This window comes from Lynx rufus, unplaced genomic scaffold (genome assembly GCF_022079265.1).
Source record: "Lynx rufus isolate CCGP_SWC_20201006 ecotype Redwood Valley unplaced genomic scaffold, mLynRuf1.p SCAF_11, whole genome shotgun sequence".
In the NCBI taxonomy this organism is placed as follows: Eukaryota; Metazoa; Chordata; class Mammalia; order Carnivora; family Felidae; genus Lynx; species Lynx rufus.
Genome location: NW_025814825.1, coordinates 26,425,810 through 26,444,255, shown reverse-complemented (window position 1 = coordinate 26,444,255; position 18,446 = coordinate 26,425,810). Strand labels below are relative to the sequence as shown.

The following is an 18,446-nucleotide window of genomic DNA, read 5'->3' as shown; positions in this document are numbered from 1 at the left end:
AGTACTTCTATAATGAAGACACCAGATTAGCAAGAATTCTAGAGTTCATTTGACAAATTTCCGATCTCCACTATGACATCTAATATCTCTGGGTACAGACTCTTTTTCCATTGCCCACCAGCCGTAGTGTTCCCCAGGGGTTAAAACATACTTCACTGTGGCATCCAGAACGAGGCAATGGTGGTATCCTACCTCCCCAAATTTGATGGGGAGAAAAAAACCATAAATATATTCAAAAACAATATTGAAAAACAAGAAAGGGTACCATAAGCAGATCAGAAAATTTTGCTAGTTCCTGAAAAATGGGAAGTAGAAGGAATCAAGCATAAAATGAAATAGGAGTAGGAAATCATAACCCAAAACCTTTGAGACTGCTGGAGATGGGAGTGATTTCGAGGGAACCCCAAACTGAAACTCAGCCCCTAAGACAGTTGGGGGGATGAGCGGAGGTGACGCAGCCGAGGGGCAGCAGGCCCTGGGTCCCAGCCGTCCCCTGCCTGTGCGAAGCGGCTGGTGGCAGTGGCCTCTGCCCCGACCTAGGCAGTGCGGGGCGATCCTGGGCCTCCAACTGCAGGCTGGCTACTGCCCGTGGAGGCAGGAAGCTCCCAGAAGACATGGATGACCTTTTTTTTTTTTTAATTTTTTTTAACGTTTATTTGTTTTTGAGACAGAGAGAGACAGAGCATGAACGGGGGAGGGGCAGAGAGAGAGGGAGACACAGAATCGGAAGCAGGCTCCAGGCTCTGAGCCATCAGCCCAGAGCCCGACGCGGGGCTGGAACTCGCGGACCGCGAGATCGTGACCTGAGCTGAAGTTGGACGCTTAACTGGTCCACCCAGGCGCCCCAAGACATGGATAACCTTACCCGCAGCAGTCCAGACGCATGTTCCCAGACCACAACATACTGTCAAAGTAACGCCTGACCTTTACTTTTATTTCAGAAACTTTTTTATTTTAGAAACACTGTGGAGAGGATATATGGTCTGTAAAAGATGTTCCTTTAAAATTTTTTTTTAATGTTTATTTTTGAGAGAGAGAGAGAGAGAGAGAGAGAGAGAGTGGGGGAGGGGCAGAGAGACAGGGAGACAGAATCTGAAGCAGGCTCCAGGCTCCAAGCTGTCAGCACAGAGCCTGACATGGGGCTCAAAGCCACCAACTGTGAGATCATGACCTGAGCCAAAGTCGGGGGCTGATCTGTTTTTTTTTTTTTTTCTTAACGTTTGTTTCTGAGAGAGAGTGCGATCACAAGTGGGGGAGAGACAGAGAGACCGGGACAGAAGATTCAAAGCGGGTGCTTTGCCAACAGCAGAGAGCCTGATGTGGGGCTCGAATTCACAAACCATGAGATCACGACCTGAGCTGAAGTTGGCGTTTAATCGACTGAGCCACCCAGGAGCCCCTGTAAAAGATGCTTCTTAAAGCTCTCCTTTCCTCTGCCGCTCTGCAGCAACGCTGGCATCCTAGGTGTCTCTTGAAAATACCAAACATCATCAGCTCTGGTCTGAGCAGCGTTTCTCCATCCTCCATCAAGAAAGCTCCCCGAAACCTGGTCTAACAGTGACAAAACTTGCTGAGGGGCAGTGGGGGTGGGGGGCGAGCTAAATGTGGAGTGGGAAAAGCCTGAATCCTCTTGAGTAGGCGAAAAGAAAGTATCACTTCTTTTTTTACATTTTATTTTGAGGGGAGGAGGGACAGAGAGAAAGAGAGAGCATGAGTGGGGGAAGGGCAGAGAGAGAGAGAGAGAGAGGGAGAGAGAGAATCCCAAGCAGGCTCCTCACTGTCAGTGTAGAGCCCGATGCGGGGCTGAAACCCACAAACCGTGAGATCATGACCTGAGCTGAAATCGAGAGTCAGACACTCAACCGACTGAGCCACCCAGGTGCCCCAGAAAGGATTTCTCAATTTTTGCTCTAACAAACAGCTATTACCCCATCACTTCCTGATAAAAACAGGAGGCTGAGGAACACTGAACTGACATGAGCAGGGGTTCAGTAACGTAAAGATTAGAAACTACACCAAAGTGCTAAATATTTGTGGAAAACTAACATCATGAACAAGAGAATACAAAACTGAAAAAACGTGAAGATTTTGGAATATTCAAGTCTCTAAAACAATACAGGAAACTGGAAATCTTATTTGCCACTCAGATTCTGGTTTCTAAATACCATCCTCTCTAAAAGGAATCAGAGTGCCTGGGAGCATGGCTGACCCCATGGCTGGGGCAGGTACAGTACCAGATGACCCTGGAACATCTTTTCAGCCCCCCCCCCCCAAAGGTAAGAAGTGCTCAAAAAAAGATGGGCATGTGGAAAAAGCCTCAAGAGCCAACTTGAATTTCCAGGGGTCAAGTCTGAATCAACTTGAGCATCAAAACAAATAATGACCTCAATAGACTATAACTCATTGTATAAAATAAGAATCCATGAGTTCCTACTGATAATAAAAAATAAAGAAGGGAAGCTAGACCTCTTCCTTACAGAATGCCAATTAATAAATGTAAATGTACTAATGCAAGCAAAAGTCACTATTTTGTAACCACTGATTCACACTGGAATTACCAATGGCTGGGACAGTCTCAAATTATCTCCATAGCATAGTAATTACAAAGGGAAAACAACCAACTGTGCAGTGAAGACAGTAGGCATCGCCTCGAGTAAGGGATCGACAATGACATTATCGATAATGGCCTCCCAATGGGACACAAATATGTCCACAAACCCTCTGGCCTTTTTACTCTAGAAAATGTATCACAGAAGACAGAAACTGGAGAACTGTTTCAGATTGAAGAGTAAGGAGACATGACAACTAAATGCAATGCGACAGATTCTGGGCCCAGAAAGTGTGCTCTCGAGGACTTTATTAGAATAAACTGGCAAATGTCTGCAGGTTATAGTATTGCTGATAATTATAGTGTCAATGTCAACTTTCTTGATTTTGAAAACTGTACCTAATGGTTATGTAATAGAATATCCCTGAAATATTGAAAGAAACATGAGCTCTGTAATTTAATCCAAATAGTTCAGAAAAGGTGTATGTATGTATGTATGCACACACGTGTGCACAAACATTCCAAGACAAGCCTTTATGCCTGTATACACACACACACACACAGACTGATAAGGCAATTGTGGCAAAACGTAGTAGTTTATGAATCTGGGTGAAGGGTAAATGGCATTCTTTATACTATTTTTACAACTTTTCTGGAATTTTGAAGTTATTTAAAAAAAAAAAGCTAAAATCAAATTTGGTGGAGGGGCACCTGAGTGGCTCAGTGGGTAAAATATCTGACTCCTGATTTCTGCTCGGGTCACGATCTCACAGTTCATTAGATCAAGCCTCGTGTTGGGCTCTGCACCGACAGAGTGGAGCCTGCTTGGGATCTCTCTCCTTCTCTCTCTCAAAATAAATAGACATTAAAAAAAAAAACTTTGGTTTAATAAAACAACTTAGTAGATGGGCTGAAAAGAAGAAGGTAGGAGGGAACAAAGGACAGACAGACTAAGAAATACGGAAGAAACATCCAGGACACCTAATATTTGCCTAATAGGAGTTCTAGAAAGAAAAGTAAAAGAAGGAAAGGGAGGAAATAGTGGAAGTTCTCAGGTTTAAGGAAAGGTTAAAATCATGCAGTTAGTACTAACACAAAGAAATGTATCCAGACATGGCAAGTTTAAACTTCAAAACATCAAAAAAAAAAAAAAAAATCCTGTTTCTTGAATGAAATAAATTAAATTACAGTGGACTGAATTAGACACATCAGACTTCTTACTGGCAATAGGGATGCTGGCAGTATCTTCAGTTAGATTCTATCTCCAGCCAAAGTCCTAGCCAAGAAGGAAGACAGAACCAAACAATAAGCTTTGATTTTTAAGTGTTTGATTGAAATGTCTTCCATAACAGTGTTGGTCTTTTATTTTGCCACGGCCTTTCGATCGTCTTTTTAATAGTTTTCAACGCTTACTCGGATTTTAGTCATGCAGCAAGTAGCAGCGAGCAGAGCAGCAGGTGCCCATCACCAACCTCAGTCATCAGGCAATTTTCACTTTGCTTTAAAAACGGCTCCCCTCTCAACGACGAAGGCCTTAGTTCTTTCTTCCTCTAGCTTGAAAATATTTTGAGTATTTCATACTGACCTTTGACTTTCAAATAACGGTAACATTTCAGGTTCCCTGTAGAAGGGATATTTAGAGCACTGAGGTGGAGGTAGGAAGCACTGGGGAAGCTGGAATCACCTTGAACTTCGTTCTGAGCAGACATGTGGACACTCAGTAAAACTAACTGGACAAAGGTCAGGACTATCCGGTTTAGAGGAGTTAACAGGCAGGCCACACATATTCCATCTAAACAGGAGAGTAACAATCTCTACCTCAAAGGGCAATTAGGGATTAACCTTTCAGCCCCAGCCTTGGCTTCGATCTGGAATATTTTTTGGGTGTACCTTCGCACTTGAACTAAGCCTCCTCTTGCTTTCCAGCTTTAGGGGGACTTGCCTCTTTCTGCTTTTAACCTGAGCTCACAGGACTGAACTCCAAGACCAGTGCAGTGCCCAGTGCCACTGGGTGGCCTCTGCCTTACACTGCTGGCTGGCTACCTTCGGTGCACCGTGTCTGCTTAGTCACGGCTGGACTGCTCCAAGGGCTGAAGCAAGGCTTTGCAGGAACACGCGTCTAACTTCATACAGTCTAAAGTGCCAGAAATGGTCCTTGTGCTAGCAACAGGCAGATAAATATTTCTCCAAGTGAGCGAAGATTTAATGACTGAATTAGCGTCTGCTTGAAACTACCTACAAGGATTAGATTATTCTGAAAGAATAGTGTCCTCATCCCTTAATGTTTACTCTAATAGTCCTACTACTACTATTAAAGAAACCTTGGAAATAGTCACTATTCCAACTAATCAGCCAGAGTAACAGATTATGCTGGGAAGGAAAAATGAATATACTGACCCAGGTTTTGAGTCAGCCTTTAACACATGGAAGGAAAGCTAGCAAGTATTTGATAGGCCCAAGAAATGCCTGATTCTTCTTTCCCAGGCTGCAGGGGAGTGTGTGCTATTGTTTCAAGAAAGCATCTTACAGGGGCGCCTGGGTGGCGCAGTCGGTTAAGCGTCCGACTTCAGCCAGGTCACCATCTCGCGGTCCGTGAGTTCGAGCCCCGCGTCAGGCTCTGGGCTGATGGCTCAGAGCCTGGAGCCTGTTTCCGATTCTGTGTCTCCCTCTCTCTCTGCCCCTCCCCTGTTCATGCTCTGTCTCTCTCTGTCCCAAAAATAAATAAACATTGAAAAAAAAAAAATTAAAAAAAAAAAAAAAAAAAAAAGAAAGCATCTTACAGTGAAACTAAATGGGGGTTCCTGTAAGGAATCTAGAATAGGCTATCTCCAACCATGCATCTTTTTTGGTAAGGAGACCATTGACTAGTCCCAAACCTTTTACGATGATTTAACATGTTCAACTGCCTAAGGCATCATAAGGTACATTGAATTTACACACAACTGCCCACAGCTCTGATTGGTGTTGGGAATATATGCAGGAGGGTAAATGAAACTGCTGCAGAACAGGAGAGCTATTGTCCCTCCTTGCATTTCCAGCTTTTAACAAAGCGTTTGCTGCAAGCAAGAACACTGTAAAGCCAGATAAATGGATTCCATTACTCTCAATAAAGAAATGAGTTACTGGGGCCACCTAGGTGGCTCAGTCAGTTAAGTGTCTGACTTAGGCTCAGGTCATGATCTCATGGTTTGTGAGTTCAAGCCCCACATTGGGCTCTGTGCTGATAGCTCAGAGCCTGGAGCTTGCTTTGGATTCTGTGTCTCCCTCTCTCTCTGCCCCTGCCCTGCTCGCACTCTGTTTCGGTCTCTCAAAAAGTGAATAAACGCTAAAAAAAAAAAAAAAAAAAAAAAAAAAGAAATGAGTTAAATGGGAACAAACCAGGCACTATGGTAGCAGAGAGAGATGGAAATTGGAAGGAACGTAGCGAGATGAACCCTCTCTTGACATGACTAGTGTGAGTGTCCACGAGAAACCCTCCGGGCAGAAATATGGCAACATTTAACCAAGAACCTTTGATTTTTTTCATCTTAAATATTCCTTTAAAAGTTCATATTCAGGGGCGCCTGGGTGGCGCAGTCGGTTAAGCGTCCGACTTCAGCCAGGTCACGATCTCACGGTCCGTGAGTTCGAGCCCCACGTCGGGCTCTGGGCTGATGGCTCAGAGCCTGGAGCCTGTTTCCGATTCTGTGTCTCCCTCTCTCTCTGCCCCTCCCCTGTTCATGCTCTGTCTCTCTCTGTCCCAAAAATAAATAAACGTTGAAAAAAAAAAATTAAAAAAAAAAAAGTTCATATTCACTAGGCTCACTTTTAGGAATGTAATCTAAGAGAATAAATTCATGATTTAAAAGATTTAGGTATACGGATGTGCAATACATTCGTTATATTTTTGAAAACAATGGAAATAACCCAAATATTCAACAGGGAATTACAAAAATAAATTATTCCATCTACTTGTTGGAATATTATGCATTCAACTTTTTTTTTAAGTTGTTTCGATGGATATTAATGACATACTATGGTCTTAATTTTGTAGAAAGTATGCAGTAGAAAAGAGTGAAAGGCAACATCCAAAAGTGAATAGGGGTAACATGGCAGAATTGTGAGTGATTTTATTTGCTTCTTTATGCTTTTCTATGTTTTCCAAAGTTTCTGCAATGAGTGCATAGTTTTAGAATTAGAAAAAAAGTTTTTTTAGAGGGAAACAACCCTTCATTGTAATAGGTTTGTAACTTCTCTATCTACATGAAGGAAAGAGTGTGTGGTCACTTACCTGCTGTGTGTCCCACACTGGATTTCCAGTAGCTGAAATGCACATCTCAGAGACACGTGTACATACACTAACTTGCTATAAAATCTCACCAGACATGTGACTTTTGACACACAATACCGTCGGAGCAGAGTATCACAAAACACATCACTAAAGTATACTAAAATAAGGTTATTTACTTAAAAATGATACATTGGATGTAATCTATATATAGAACAAAGCAATTAATGGTAAACTTAATAAGGCACCTTTTAAACCAGATGCTGTACAAAATACATTTAGTGTGTTACATATCAAAGATGAATCTATATTTTTGGTGTTTTACAATTGCATAATAAAACTGCTTGTTTTTAACCCTTCTTTTGATGTCTATGTACAACTTCCCTAATTAAGCTATAATGATATTTTCATTTATACAATATATATACTACATTTTAGTTTTTAAATGGGCAAGGACAATGGTCACTAAAAGAGCTTAAATAATTCCACTGAAAGCATAGTACAGAGCACAAGCTAAAATTACAGTAATAGATTTACTCCTTTGCAAAAGCAGTATTCACATACTTTCCTTACGGGATGATCATCACACGTGGCTTCACGTGCTGCCGGCCGGAGATTTAATTTGGTGTTTATGCACAAGTCAGCTCTGTGCGGTTTTCCACTGTAACTCTCATAACAGCACTGAGGCAATACGATGAACTGCTACCCTATTTTAACACCTGACCCAAGCAAGTAATAAATACCACCCCTTTCGACAGTACAAGAGCTACAACAATCTTTTTTAGAAAATCAATTAGTATTTCTCCTGTTGAGGTTAATTTAGGTATTTGGAACATTTCCAAACAACGTGTATGAAAAGAAACATAAGTGATTTAATTTATAACATCTTGCCTGGAATAAATAATTCAATATCAAATTTGATCTTGGGCCAGTTTAAGAAATACATGATTTTTTAAAAGTTGTATTACATTTTTGTCCTAAATAGAAGTAAAACGTATGAAAGAAAAAGGTACTGAGTATTTTTAGACTGCATAAATAAAAAATCTGGCACGTTTTGTAAAACATAATTTTCAAAAGCTATAGGCCACTCTCTAAGTTTCGGGACACTTCTAATGTTGACCGAAATATCTTTTGTGAAGACATTTCCAGAGAAACTAGATTCAAGCTAAATTGTAAGTGGGGCCAAATAATGGCTCCTGGGGTTTTACAAATTATTAACTCTATAGTACTATGTAATACTTCCTCTTAGTCTTTAAATATTTCACTTACTGGATGAACTTAGAAATTCAACAGTGAGAGTAGGAAGGAGAGAAGAAAATAAGTTTCATGCATATTTTTTGGACTTTAGTATTTCAAATATGGCATCATTTGCTTTCTAAAGAACATGCTATCTTAGAAAATATTTTAACTGAACAAGCCGCTGAAGTTAATTCTTGATACCACTTTTCATAGATCTATTTATTAAAAAAAAATCATTATAGTGGTCTTCTACTTATATACTATCTGTAATCGTCTGCTCTCACACTATTTTAACATTACTAAGAATAGAGTTTGCCTTTCTTTACATACTTTGTTATTAAGATGACAAATAATTTCCAAGATCTATAGTTTATCCAATAAAAAATAAAGCAACCTTAGATTACGATCAGAGCTCAGAATTGTTCTTAAATCACATGGCAACATGGATTAGAATCGGTCAGTACAGACACAGGGAGAACATTCTGAAAGAGCACGTTATTGCATACTATCAATATATACATTTACTGATTTTGATGAACACTTCAAACTTTAATTATGTTAGATGAAAACTACTAAGCTTTGTCAAAACTATTCAAGAAAATCTCAAATTTGTGAAGTTTCATGTATAAATAAGTAAGAGTTTCATCCTTAAACGCCAGTCAGATTTTTGGTAATGGATGGATATGTGCTCTGATTCCTCCCCTTTAAAGGTTTTTAACTATGTTGTGATATAATCACATTTATTTTATGTTACATTCAAAAAAAAACTATTCACTTTATGCACCCGTGAGCTGTTTGTTCAGGATAAGACATTAACAGGAAAAAGGCATTACAGAAGTGTAAGTTTAAGTAAATCAGAATTATTCCTTGGGATAACAAGGCATGCATAAAATATGTCGCATTGTACTGAATAATAGCTCTATGGACTAGACACAGGTAATGGCTACAGACATTTCATAGTCTATAGTCATATCACTAGATACTGAGCTTTTTTTGCCTGACTCTTCATTGTCATCACAAGTTATGGAACAGAAATCATACAACCAAAAGTCTCAAATGATTTAAATGCCCAAAATAGTTGTTGGTAAGTTTCTATCAGCCCTGAAATAGAAACTTCTAATTGGAGGATCCCTTCACAAAGAAAACATGAGATGACAGCATCTTATTGAAAGTCTATGCCTGAAATAACAAAGTCCTAGATTTGATATATGCTTTTGAATGCATTAATTCTGAAAATTTATATGTAGTTCTACTTTATAACTTCTTTTTTTTCTGATGATCTCTTAATTTTTTTCCCTTAAGAATGGGATATGAGGTACACAGGAGCTGGTTTCTACAGTATACATGTATGTACATACATAAAATATGGTTGTAAAGGAGGTGTTTTGCAAATAAAGCATATTACACACAAAATATAAATAACTTCCCTTTTAAAAGTTACTGAGAATAAAGAATATAGAACATGGTTATTATAGGCACTTACATTGCTATCAAATGCAGTAATTAGTAGTTCACTTCAATAAGAAGTGTTTTTCTTTAGAAGGTTCATGGCATTGGAAGTTCCAACTTTGGATAAGATGATTCTCAGGACAAAAGTAAGAATTACCAAAAAGAAAAAAAGAAAAGAAACAGATGGAAAGAAGGGAGGGAGAGGAGGGGAGGGGAGAGGAAGCAGGTGGGGAGGGAGGGAGGGAGGGAGGAAGAAAAAGATGGTAATGAAAGGAAAACAGACCAAATTTACAGACACTTTAAACTTCTTTTGGCCTTTGTATCAACTTTCATGTTAAAAAATAAAGTTGGCAGAGAAGCTTGCTCACTTGCAAGGTAAATAAATGGCTTTTATGTGATTGGAGAATCTTGGTCAGATAATGCATTTTTAAAGCACAAAACCAACAGCCATCAATATCTTCCTGTGCATCCATAAATCCTTTTCTTCTAATTCGAATGGCAGCAGAAGAATCCTGGTGTGTGTGTGTGTGTGTGTGTGCGCGCGTGCACGTGTGTACACACCACCATCAAAGCATGACAAACTATCATAAACTAAGGAGTATCCCCAACAGATCATAATCCATAGGCTGTTTACAAAGGTGGGATACAAACAGATTAAACTTCCTCAGGTAGAAGGCAAAGTGTGTATTTCTCCATCTCCGCTGAATTCATTTGTCTTCTTAAGGCTTTCACAGAAAGCACCATTTTATGAACAGGGAATTCAGTACCCAGAGTCTGGAGACTTATTAATCAGGATTGAAGTCTTGATGTAGTTCATAAAAACCCAATTAAAAAAAAGGCATCAAAAACCACATTTAAAATAAAGCCGTCCATATATAAAGAACAAAGTGTTTAGAAGTTCCCAGCTTGTATTCTACAGAGTACTGAAAGGTTTAATATTAGCAGCCAGTGAAGGTGTAGTGAGGAAAGAGTCTGAGAACCAAGTTAGCATCCTTATTCTACTCTAATTCCACCCATTCCTTGGGTGAAAACAGTTCCTGCAGTCTAGAATTTCTCCTCAGGACTGTTTATCAAATCTTTACATCCTGGGATTCAACCATCTTGGCAAGTGTCTTCTTGATTCTCAGAGCTGTAAGTCTGGAGGCTGGATTATGGGCCCAGCATTCTGACATGAGCTTCAAAACTGCTCGTAGACACTGAAAAGTAAAGAGAGTGTGGTGAGCACATGAAGATCTTTGACGACACTTACCAACCACTTCAGGGGACGGAGCTCTGCTTACTTCATCACTGTTCCATCGATTGGACACAATTGGCCGCAAACGTTTGACACACACAACCTCACGCATATCTTCGTATGATGGATCATTGGGTACCATATTGTAATAAGGCAACTGGTACTCTTCTACTATCCCTGTAGGGAGTGAGAAGACACAGTGGGCACAAAAAATGTCAACCTACTCAGCACCTCTTACTCAACTATGGGAGTTAAAACAGATTCCTACACAAAGAAGAAAAGAATTAGAGTAACTGATTCACTTTTAACAGTAAATGTATGTTCTTCTCTTTTTCATGCCTAATTATTTTCTCTACCTCCATCCGGGTAGGGTCCTATGAAACTTATGGACTTAGCTATGTATATCCCTTAAAAAAAGTAAGGTGAAATGCTCATTTACCTTTTTAGTCTAATTATTTACATACATACTTGTTCTTACTAATGAATGCAGTTTTTATTTTTTATTCTACAGCAGAAAGACAACATGATTTGTGGGGAATAGTGAACATGGCAGGCCTGAGACTGCTGTCCTGAAGAGGCCTGCATAGAGGGCTGGCGCTGGGCCAGTGTCTGGGAACTTGCCAGGTAAACAGTCCCCTACACGCATATAAAACTTCTCCTAAGTGATAAGGTCGCTCACTGTGCCTAGACGGTTTGTGCAAACAATATGGTTTATGCTGAACACCTGTTCTCGTTCTAGGAGTTTGGAATTCTGGTACTTGCTAGGTGGAGGGTGCCCATGTAACCTGGCTCTAAAAATATCTTTGGGTACTAACTAGGTCTCTCATGAAGTTTCCTAGATGACAATATTTCACAAGTGTCCTAACTCACTGCTGGAGAGATTAAGCACATCCTGTGTGACTCCACTGGGAGAGGGCTTCTGGAGGCTTGTGCCCGATTTCCTCTGAACTTTGCTCCGTGCACTTTTCCCTTGGCTGACTTTATCTGTATTCTTTCACTGTAATAAATCTTAGCTGTGAGGACAACTATATGCTGAGTCCCGTGAGTCCTTGTAGTGAAATCACAAAATGTGGCAGTGGCCTTGATCCCCAACATATATGACTTCTAAGTTATATAAATGGAGCTGTTGCTTTTTCAATAATGAGGATATAAACATAACTGGAACCACACTAACTAGTCTTACCTCCTGTGATACAACGGCGAGCCATTTCCCAAATGATCAGGCCAAAGCTATAGATGTCGGCCATTATGTAGGGTTGGAAATGGTTTTTATTCAAGCTTTCATCCAGCACTTCTGGAGCCATGTAGCGTTTGGTGCCCACCCTGGTATTCAAGGGCACGTCAACTTCATTTGTGTCGCTGAAACAGAGACAATGTTCAGGTTGAGGGTCAGGAACAAAACAGTTTATCTACATGTGTATACACACACACACACACACACACACACACACACACACACCCCATACATAAATACATAAAAAATAAAATTAAAACAAAACCTATCTACCTATCTACCTACCTACTTAATATCTCCACATTCCCTTAACAGAATTCCTTGGGGCCAGATAGACTTTAAAAGTTAGCATTTTCCAGATTTTAGAACAGTAACATACCCCTTAAATATGTTACATATCAAGTCAAGTTTTGTTACCAAACAAGTTTAGTACCTCTTTAAGAAAAACGACAGTACTGAATATAAGAAAAAGTGGTAGATAATTATATCCCAGAACAAGTGAATAATGAAAGTAAACTGAGAGGAATCATTTGTTTTTACCATTCCCACATGATAAACTCAGTCTCTGTGACACAGGATTACATTTTCTTCTTCTTTATGGATCCAATCCACTTAGTTCTGTTGTGAGTAATGTTTACATAATCATATTGACAATCAGTAATAAATGATGTTTATTGGTTTTTCAAATCTTGGACTACATTTTAGAGCTGGAAGACATGAATGCTTTGTTGCTCAGGCCCCCAATTCTGGCAGGTTCTGGAAACTACTCTGAATCTGAGATTAATATAATGTATTTTAGGTTTTCTTTTTTTCTTATTTTTTATTTTTTTTACATTTATTTATTTTTGAGAGAATCCGAAGCAAGCTCCAGGCCCCGAGCTGTTGGCACAGAGCCCGATGCGGGGCTCAAACTCACAAACCATGAGATCATGACCTGAGCCAAAGTTGGATGCTTAACCGGACTGAGCCACCCATGAGCCCCTATTTTAGGTTTTCTTAAATAGCACCTGACGAATAGTTGAGCCAAAGAACACTACAATGGCAAAGAACAACAACAGGATCAGAAGACTGTAACCACTAGGGAAGAAGATTTCAATTTTAATATTAATTTATTACAGATGGACAGATGGAGTACTTCTATTTTATAACCTGAAAGGAATTCTGAAATGTAAATTGCCTGCTGTTTCCTAGAGTTATAACAATATGAAAATAGTTTCAATGGTTTCCTAAAAATTTGGTAATTCTATTTAAAAAATACTGACAATTTCAAATGGTGATGGAGAACGGTATACTGTTGTGGGAGTGTAAAGCAACGCATGGCCCCTGAAGGGGCAGCCTGCAATCACACTATCCTTTCATAGGCACCTACTCTTTGTTTAGCCTCCTCTCCAGGAATCCACCACAAACAAATACTTGTACAAGTGTTCGAGGATATTATAAATGGGTAAAATACAATGTTTATTAAAGTATTTTTTTAAAAAATAATAAAATACAGACAACTTTGATGCCCATCAGTTAGGTCATAGATGAAATAAACTATACTACATCTATATAACGGAAAACTTTGTTATCAGTACTGTGAAAAAGAATGAAGCAGGGGTGCCTGCCTGGACGGTTCAGTTGGTTAAGCATCCAACTCTTGGTTTCAGCTCAGGTCATGATCTCACAGTTCATGAGTTAGAGTCCCACACTGGTTCCACGCTGACCGTGTGGAGCCTGCTTTGAATTCTCTCTCCAGCCCCCTGCCCTTCCTCCACAAGTGTGTGCATGCCCTCTCTCAAAATAAATAAATAAACTTAAAAAAAATGAAGCAGAGCTACATAAACTGAAATAGAATGATGTCTAAAACAATAAAAAGCAGGAAATCAAGAATTATGTACGGTAGGATGCAATTTTTGTAAAAAAACAACAGAAAAACAAAACACCAAGACCAAAAAATCCCCACTATTTCTTTAGAGAAGTAAGTACAAATACGTGTTTGGAACTCCACTATCCTGAATCCAAACAGGCAAATATCTTTTGGAGATTAAAATGACTTCAAAGCAGCAGGCAAAGAACCACTTACCTATTGAATTTAACAGCAAGGCCCAGGTCAGCAATACAGCAACTTCCATTTTTCTTAATGAGGATGTTTTTGCTTTTTAGGTCTCGATGAGCAATTGCAGGCTTTCCTTGGGTGCCATAAATTTCTGTGTGGAGGTGGCACAGACCACAGGCAGCTGAATAAGCCAACTTGAGTAGGGCTCTGGTGTCTAGTGTGGCACATTTCAGGAAATCATAGAGAGATCCGTTTTCATGGTAATCAGTAATCAAATAGAGCTGAGTCCAGGAGCCTGTACCTTTAATGTCTGCTGCTATAAAACCTGTTCAATTGATGAGTTTAAAAGGTTAGTTATCGGAGGTGTGTAGGAAGAATAATGAATGTTCATTCAGGATACAGAGAATAACCTAGGCATCATGTACAGATAAAAATTTAATTTGCCTAACAAAATCTCTTGAATGTGTTACCAATTTTTTCCTGCCATTTATACACACACCTCTACAATTCTGTAATACTTTTAAAATAATCTTAATGATAATCATGAAAACGACAATTGTATCACTAAGAAAAAGATCACATATCAGAAAATAACCTGGGGGGATGTTATCCGTATACATGATTCTCTAAGCATGAAAAACTACAAGAAGGAATGTGGAAAAGCTCTGAAATCGAAAAGTGGACACATTACAATAATAAAGTTAAAATGTTCAACTAAGAGTCTGCTCCTAATTAAACCAACTCCCAATTGTCCATCAAGCCTCATCGCATCTGCCTTTCCGTCTGGCTCACGTCAGGTCCATGATACTAGGCTCCTTTCCTTCTTTTTTCTTGTCCTCTTTCCCTTCAGAAAAAGGCCAGTGAGTGCTGGGTTGAACAGCATTGCCCTCCCCCCCATTTCAACTCATGTCCACTTGGTACCTGTAAATGTGACCTTATTTGGAATACGATCTTTGTAGGTGTAATCAAATTCAGATGCGGTCATATGACATCAGGATGCACCCTAACTTAATGACCAGCATCCTTACAAGAGGAGGGAAATTTGGACAGAGACACACAGGGGAGAAGGCCGTATGACAACAAACAGCAAGAGTGTGGTCTCCAAGCCAAGAAATGCCAAAAATTGCTGGCAATCACCAGAAGCTGGGAAGACAAGGAAGGGGCCTCTCCCGGAGCCTTCAAAGAACATGGCTCTGCTGACACCCTCACTTTAAACTTCTGGCTTCTAACTCTGGGAAATAAATTTCTGTTGTTTTAAGCCACCCAGTTTGTGGTAATTTGTTATGACAGCACTAGGAAACTAATAGTTAAGTGTCTGGAATACTTGTGGCAATGCGCTATGCACTCTCGAAATTAAAGGGTAGGGAAATAGTAGCTGAAAAGTCAGGAAAGCTAAAGGAGTCTATGTACCCTACTGATCAGATCATACCTAAATTATTTTTCTACTTTGTAAATGAAGGTGGGGGGTAGTTTAACTTACAAAAGGCAAAAAGGTACATATAGTTAAAGTTATACTAGAAAACTGCTTAAATTACCTTTCAAAAACTTGGGTTTTGTTACTGTATGAGTAAGTCCAATAAACTAACACTACTTCCAATTTGAAACTCACTCTTGTTTTCTTAGTTGGACAGTAAATAAAGTGGTTGGTGGGCATTCAGGATTGTTTTGTACTTAAACTGTTGTATTCTCCTGGGTCTCCTTCAGCCAAACACACATAAGCGAATTCATGTATATTTTCAAAGCCCATGTAGCAGGGTTCTATCTGCACCCCACTAACCGTGTCAGAGTATAGAATCGACTGAAACCGAACGTGTACCCACCAAGTATGTTTTCATGGCGCATCAGCACTGTCTGATAGATTTCCGTTTCTCGAAACCAGCTAGCTTCTTCAGTGGTGAAAAATACTTTGACTGCCACTTTTTCACCACGCCATTTACCCATCCATACTTCTCCATATCGGCCTTTACCGACTTGCCGGACCATCTGAATCTGTTTGGCAATAGTTCGCTGCACCTTCATAGAAAAAGGTAAAATGTTTGTGGAGTTCCTGATGAAAGGAACCTACTAAGACTGAGAAAGTGGTCTGATGGCCCATCCCAACATAAAGGATGTGATGTACGACCAGTCAATAGCCCTGTTAGAATTTATAACATATTTAAAAGTAGATGAAACAATGCACAACATATTTTGTGAAATCACACACTAACGGATTGGTCAATGTGGCAGACCGTTTGCAAAAATGGTCAAAATAATTCCACTCCTAGTCCACACCCCCTTGGGTAGTCTCCTCCACAGACTCTGGGCATGGCCATGTGACTTGCTCTTGGCAACAGAACAACGTGATACAAGTGGAGACCTGAAAAGTGTCTGTGCTCTGGGGCTCGCCCTTTCTTGCTGAGCTGGGGAACTCTGTGACTGATGAACGATACCACGGGAAGCCCTGGCCATGTCTGGGAGCATCCAGCTCCAGCCGGGCAACTCTAGAGAAGGAACTGTCCAGCAGACCCACAGAATCATGAGGGATAATAAATATTTATTGCTCAAGCCACTAAGCTCGGGGTGCTTTATCATGCAGCAAAATCCAAATGACAGTTACCAATCTTCCACTCAAGTCTGGAAGACCCTACGTGATCTGGCTCCCACCTGACTCTCCAGCCTCATCATCTGCTATAATCACCCACCCACCACCCCTCTTATTTCTCTTATTTCAGCTTTCAGAATTCACTTAAGGGTGTTATTTCTCTGTGGAACACCTTCATAGCACACGTATACCTCGCAGCTGCTACACTTCTCACAATTATAATTTTATTATTATGTACACATGTATTTGTTTGAACTCTATTCCCTTCTACTCACAGAATATAGGGATTTGTTTAGGGCAATACCTAAAGTACAAGTATTTTCATTAATTTTCATTGAATCAAAGATGCACACGGATTGCTACCTTTCATTTTCAGAAGCACTAGTGGTCATTCTAAATTAATAAGAACCCTAAGGTCCACGTTGGAAATGCAGTTAAAATGGACTAGATTTTGTGCATACCTAAACTGACTTAACTTTATGTATCATTTATTACAGAATCCTTTTATAGTTTTTAAAGAAAGTCAGGATTATTGAGGCATAATTTACATACAACAAAATCTACTCTTTTTGAGGACTGTGTTTTGACAAATGTATACAGTAATGCAACCACCAACACCCCAATTAAGATATAGAACGTTCCCAGGACCCAAGAAAGTTCCCTCCTGCCTCTTTAAAGTCAACCCCCCCCCCCAAGGCGCTGGTATCACTGATCTGTTTTCTTTCCCTACAGTTTTGCCTTTTCTAGAATATCACATAAATGAAAACACACAGTATGTAGTCTTTTGTCTGGCTTTTTCCACTAAGCATAAAACACTTTGAAATTCATCTGTATTGTTGCTGCCTGTATCACTAGTTTCTTTTTATGGAAGAGTGGTATTCCACTGTATGAATATACTATGATTTGTTTATCCATTTACCAGCTGATGGATTTGTCTTACAAACAAAGCTGCTGTGAACATTCACATTCAGGTCTTTGTGTGGGCACGTCTGCATATCTCTTTGGTAAATACTTAGTGGAAGAACTTTCACTGTATAGAAAGTATAAACTTAACTTTTCAGTCAACTGTCAACCTGTTTCCCAAAGTGGCTGAAATATTTTCATTCCCATCAGCAATGTATGAGGTATCTAGCTGATCTATATTCTTTTCAGCACTTAATGTTCTCAGCCTTAGCCACACTAGTGGATGTGCAGTGTCTTGCTTTAATGTTTAATTTGCATTTGCCTGATGCTGCTGAGCACCTTTTCATGTGCTTCTTTGCCATTCTTTTATCTTCTTTTGGGAAGTATCTGTTCAAAATTTTGTCCATTTTTAAAAACTGGGTAGCCTTATTACTGAATTATAAATGTTCTTTATACATGCTGCAATAGAAATTCTCTCAGATCTGCATTGTCAGTTTGTGACTTATTTTTTCCTTTGTTTAAGTGTCTTCTGAATAGGAAGTTTTAAATTTTGAGAAATCCCAATTCACCGGGGCGCCTGGGTGGCTCAGTAGGTTAAGCATCCAACTCTTGGTTTTGGCTCAGGTCAGGATCTCACGGTTTCGTGAGTTCAAGCCCCACGTTGGGCTCTGCACTGGCAGCACAGAGCCTGCCTGGGATTCCCTCTCCTCCCCTCTCTCTCTGCCTCTCCCCCACTTGCACTGTCTCGGTCTCTCTCAAAATAAATAAACTTAAAAAAAAACAAAGTCCAATGTATCATTTAAAAAAATGATTCATGCCTTTTGTGCGCTAAGAAACCCTTGCTTAACCCAAGGTCACAATGATTTTCTAAAACATTTTCTTTGAAGGGTTTTATACTTCAACTTTTACATTTAGGTCTATGAACCATTTCAAAGTAATTTTGTATTTGGAGA

At 39.7% G+C, this 18,446-nt stretch overlaps 1 protein-coding gene across 1 annotated transcript in view; it reads right to left on the bottom strand.

The window, feature by feature from the left end:
- Nucleotides 1-6,982: 6,982 nt before the first annotated feature.
- Nucleotides 6,983-18,446, bottom strand: part of BMPR1A (bone morphogenetic protein receptor type 1A) — a 59,185-nt gene continuing 47,721 nt past the window's right edge. Inside the window, exons 8-12 of the mRNA XM_047073066.1 lie at nt 15,830-16,022; nt 14,037-14,334; nt 11,921-12,096; nt 10,784-10,914; nt 6,983-10,699 (exon numbers count right to left, since the gene is read on the bottom strand). Of these exons, the coding sequence (XP_046929022.1) occupies nt 10,574-10,699; nt 10,784-10,914; nt 11,921-12,096; nt 14,037-14,334; nt 15,830-16,022 (924 nt within the window). The 3' untranslated portion in view covers nt 6,983-10,573. The remainder of the gene's footprint in view (nt 10,700-10,783; nt 10,915-11,920; nt 12,097-14,036; nt 14,335-15,829; nt 16,023-18,446) is intronic.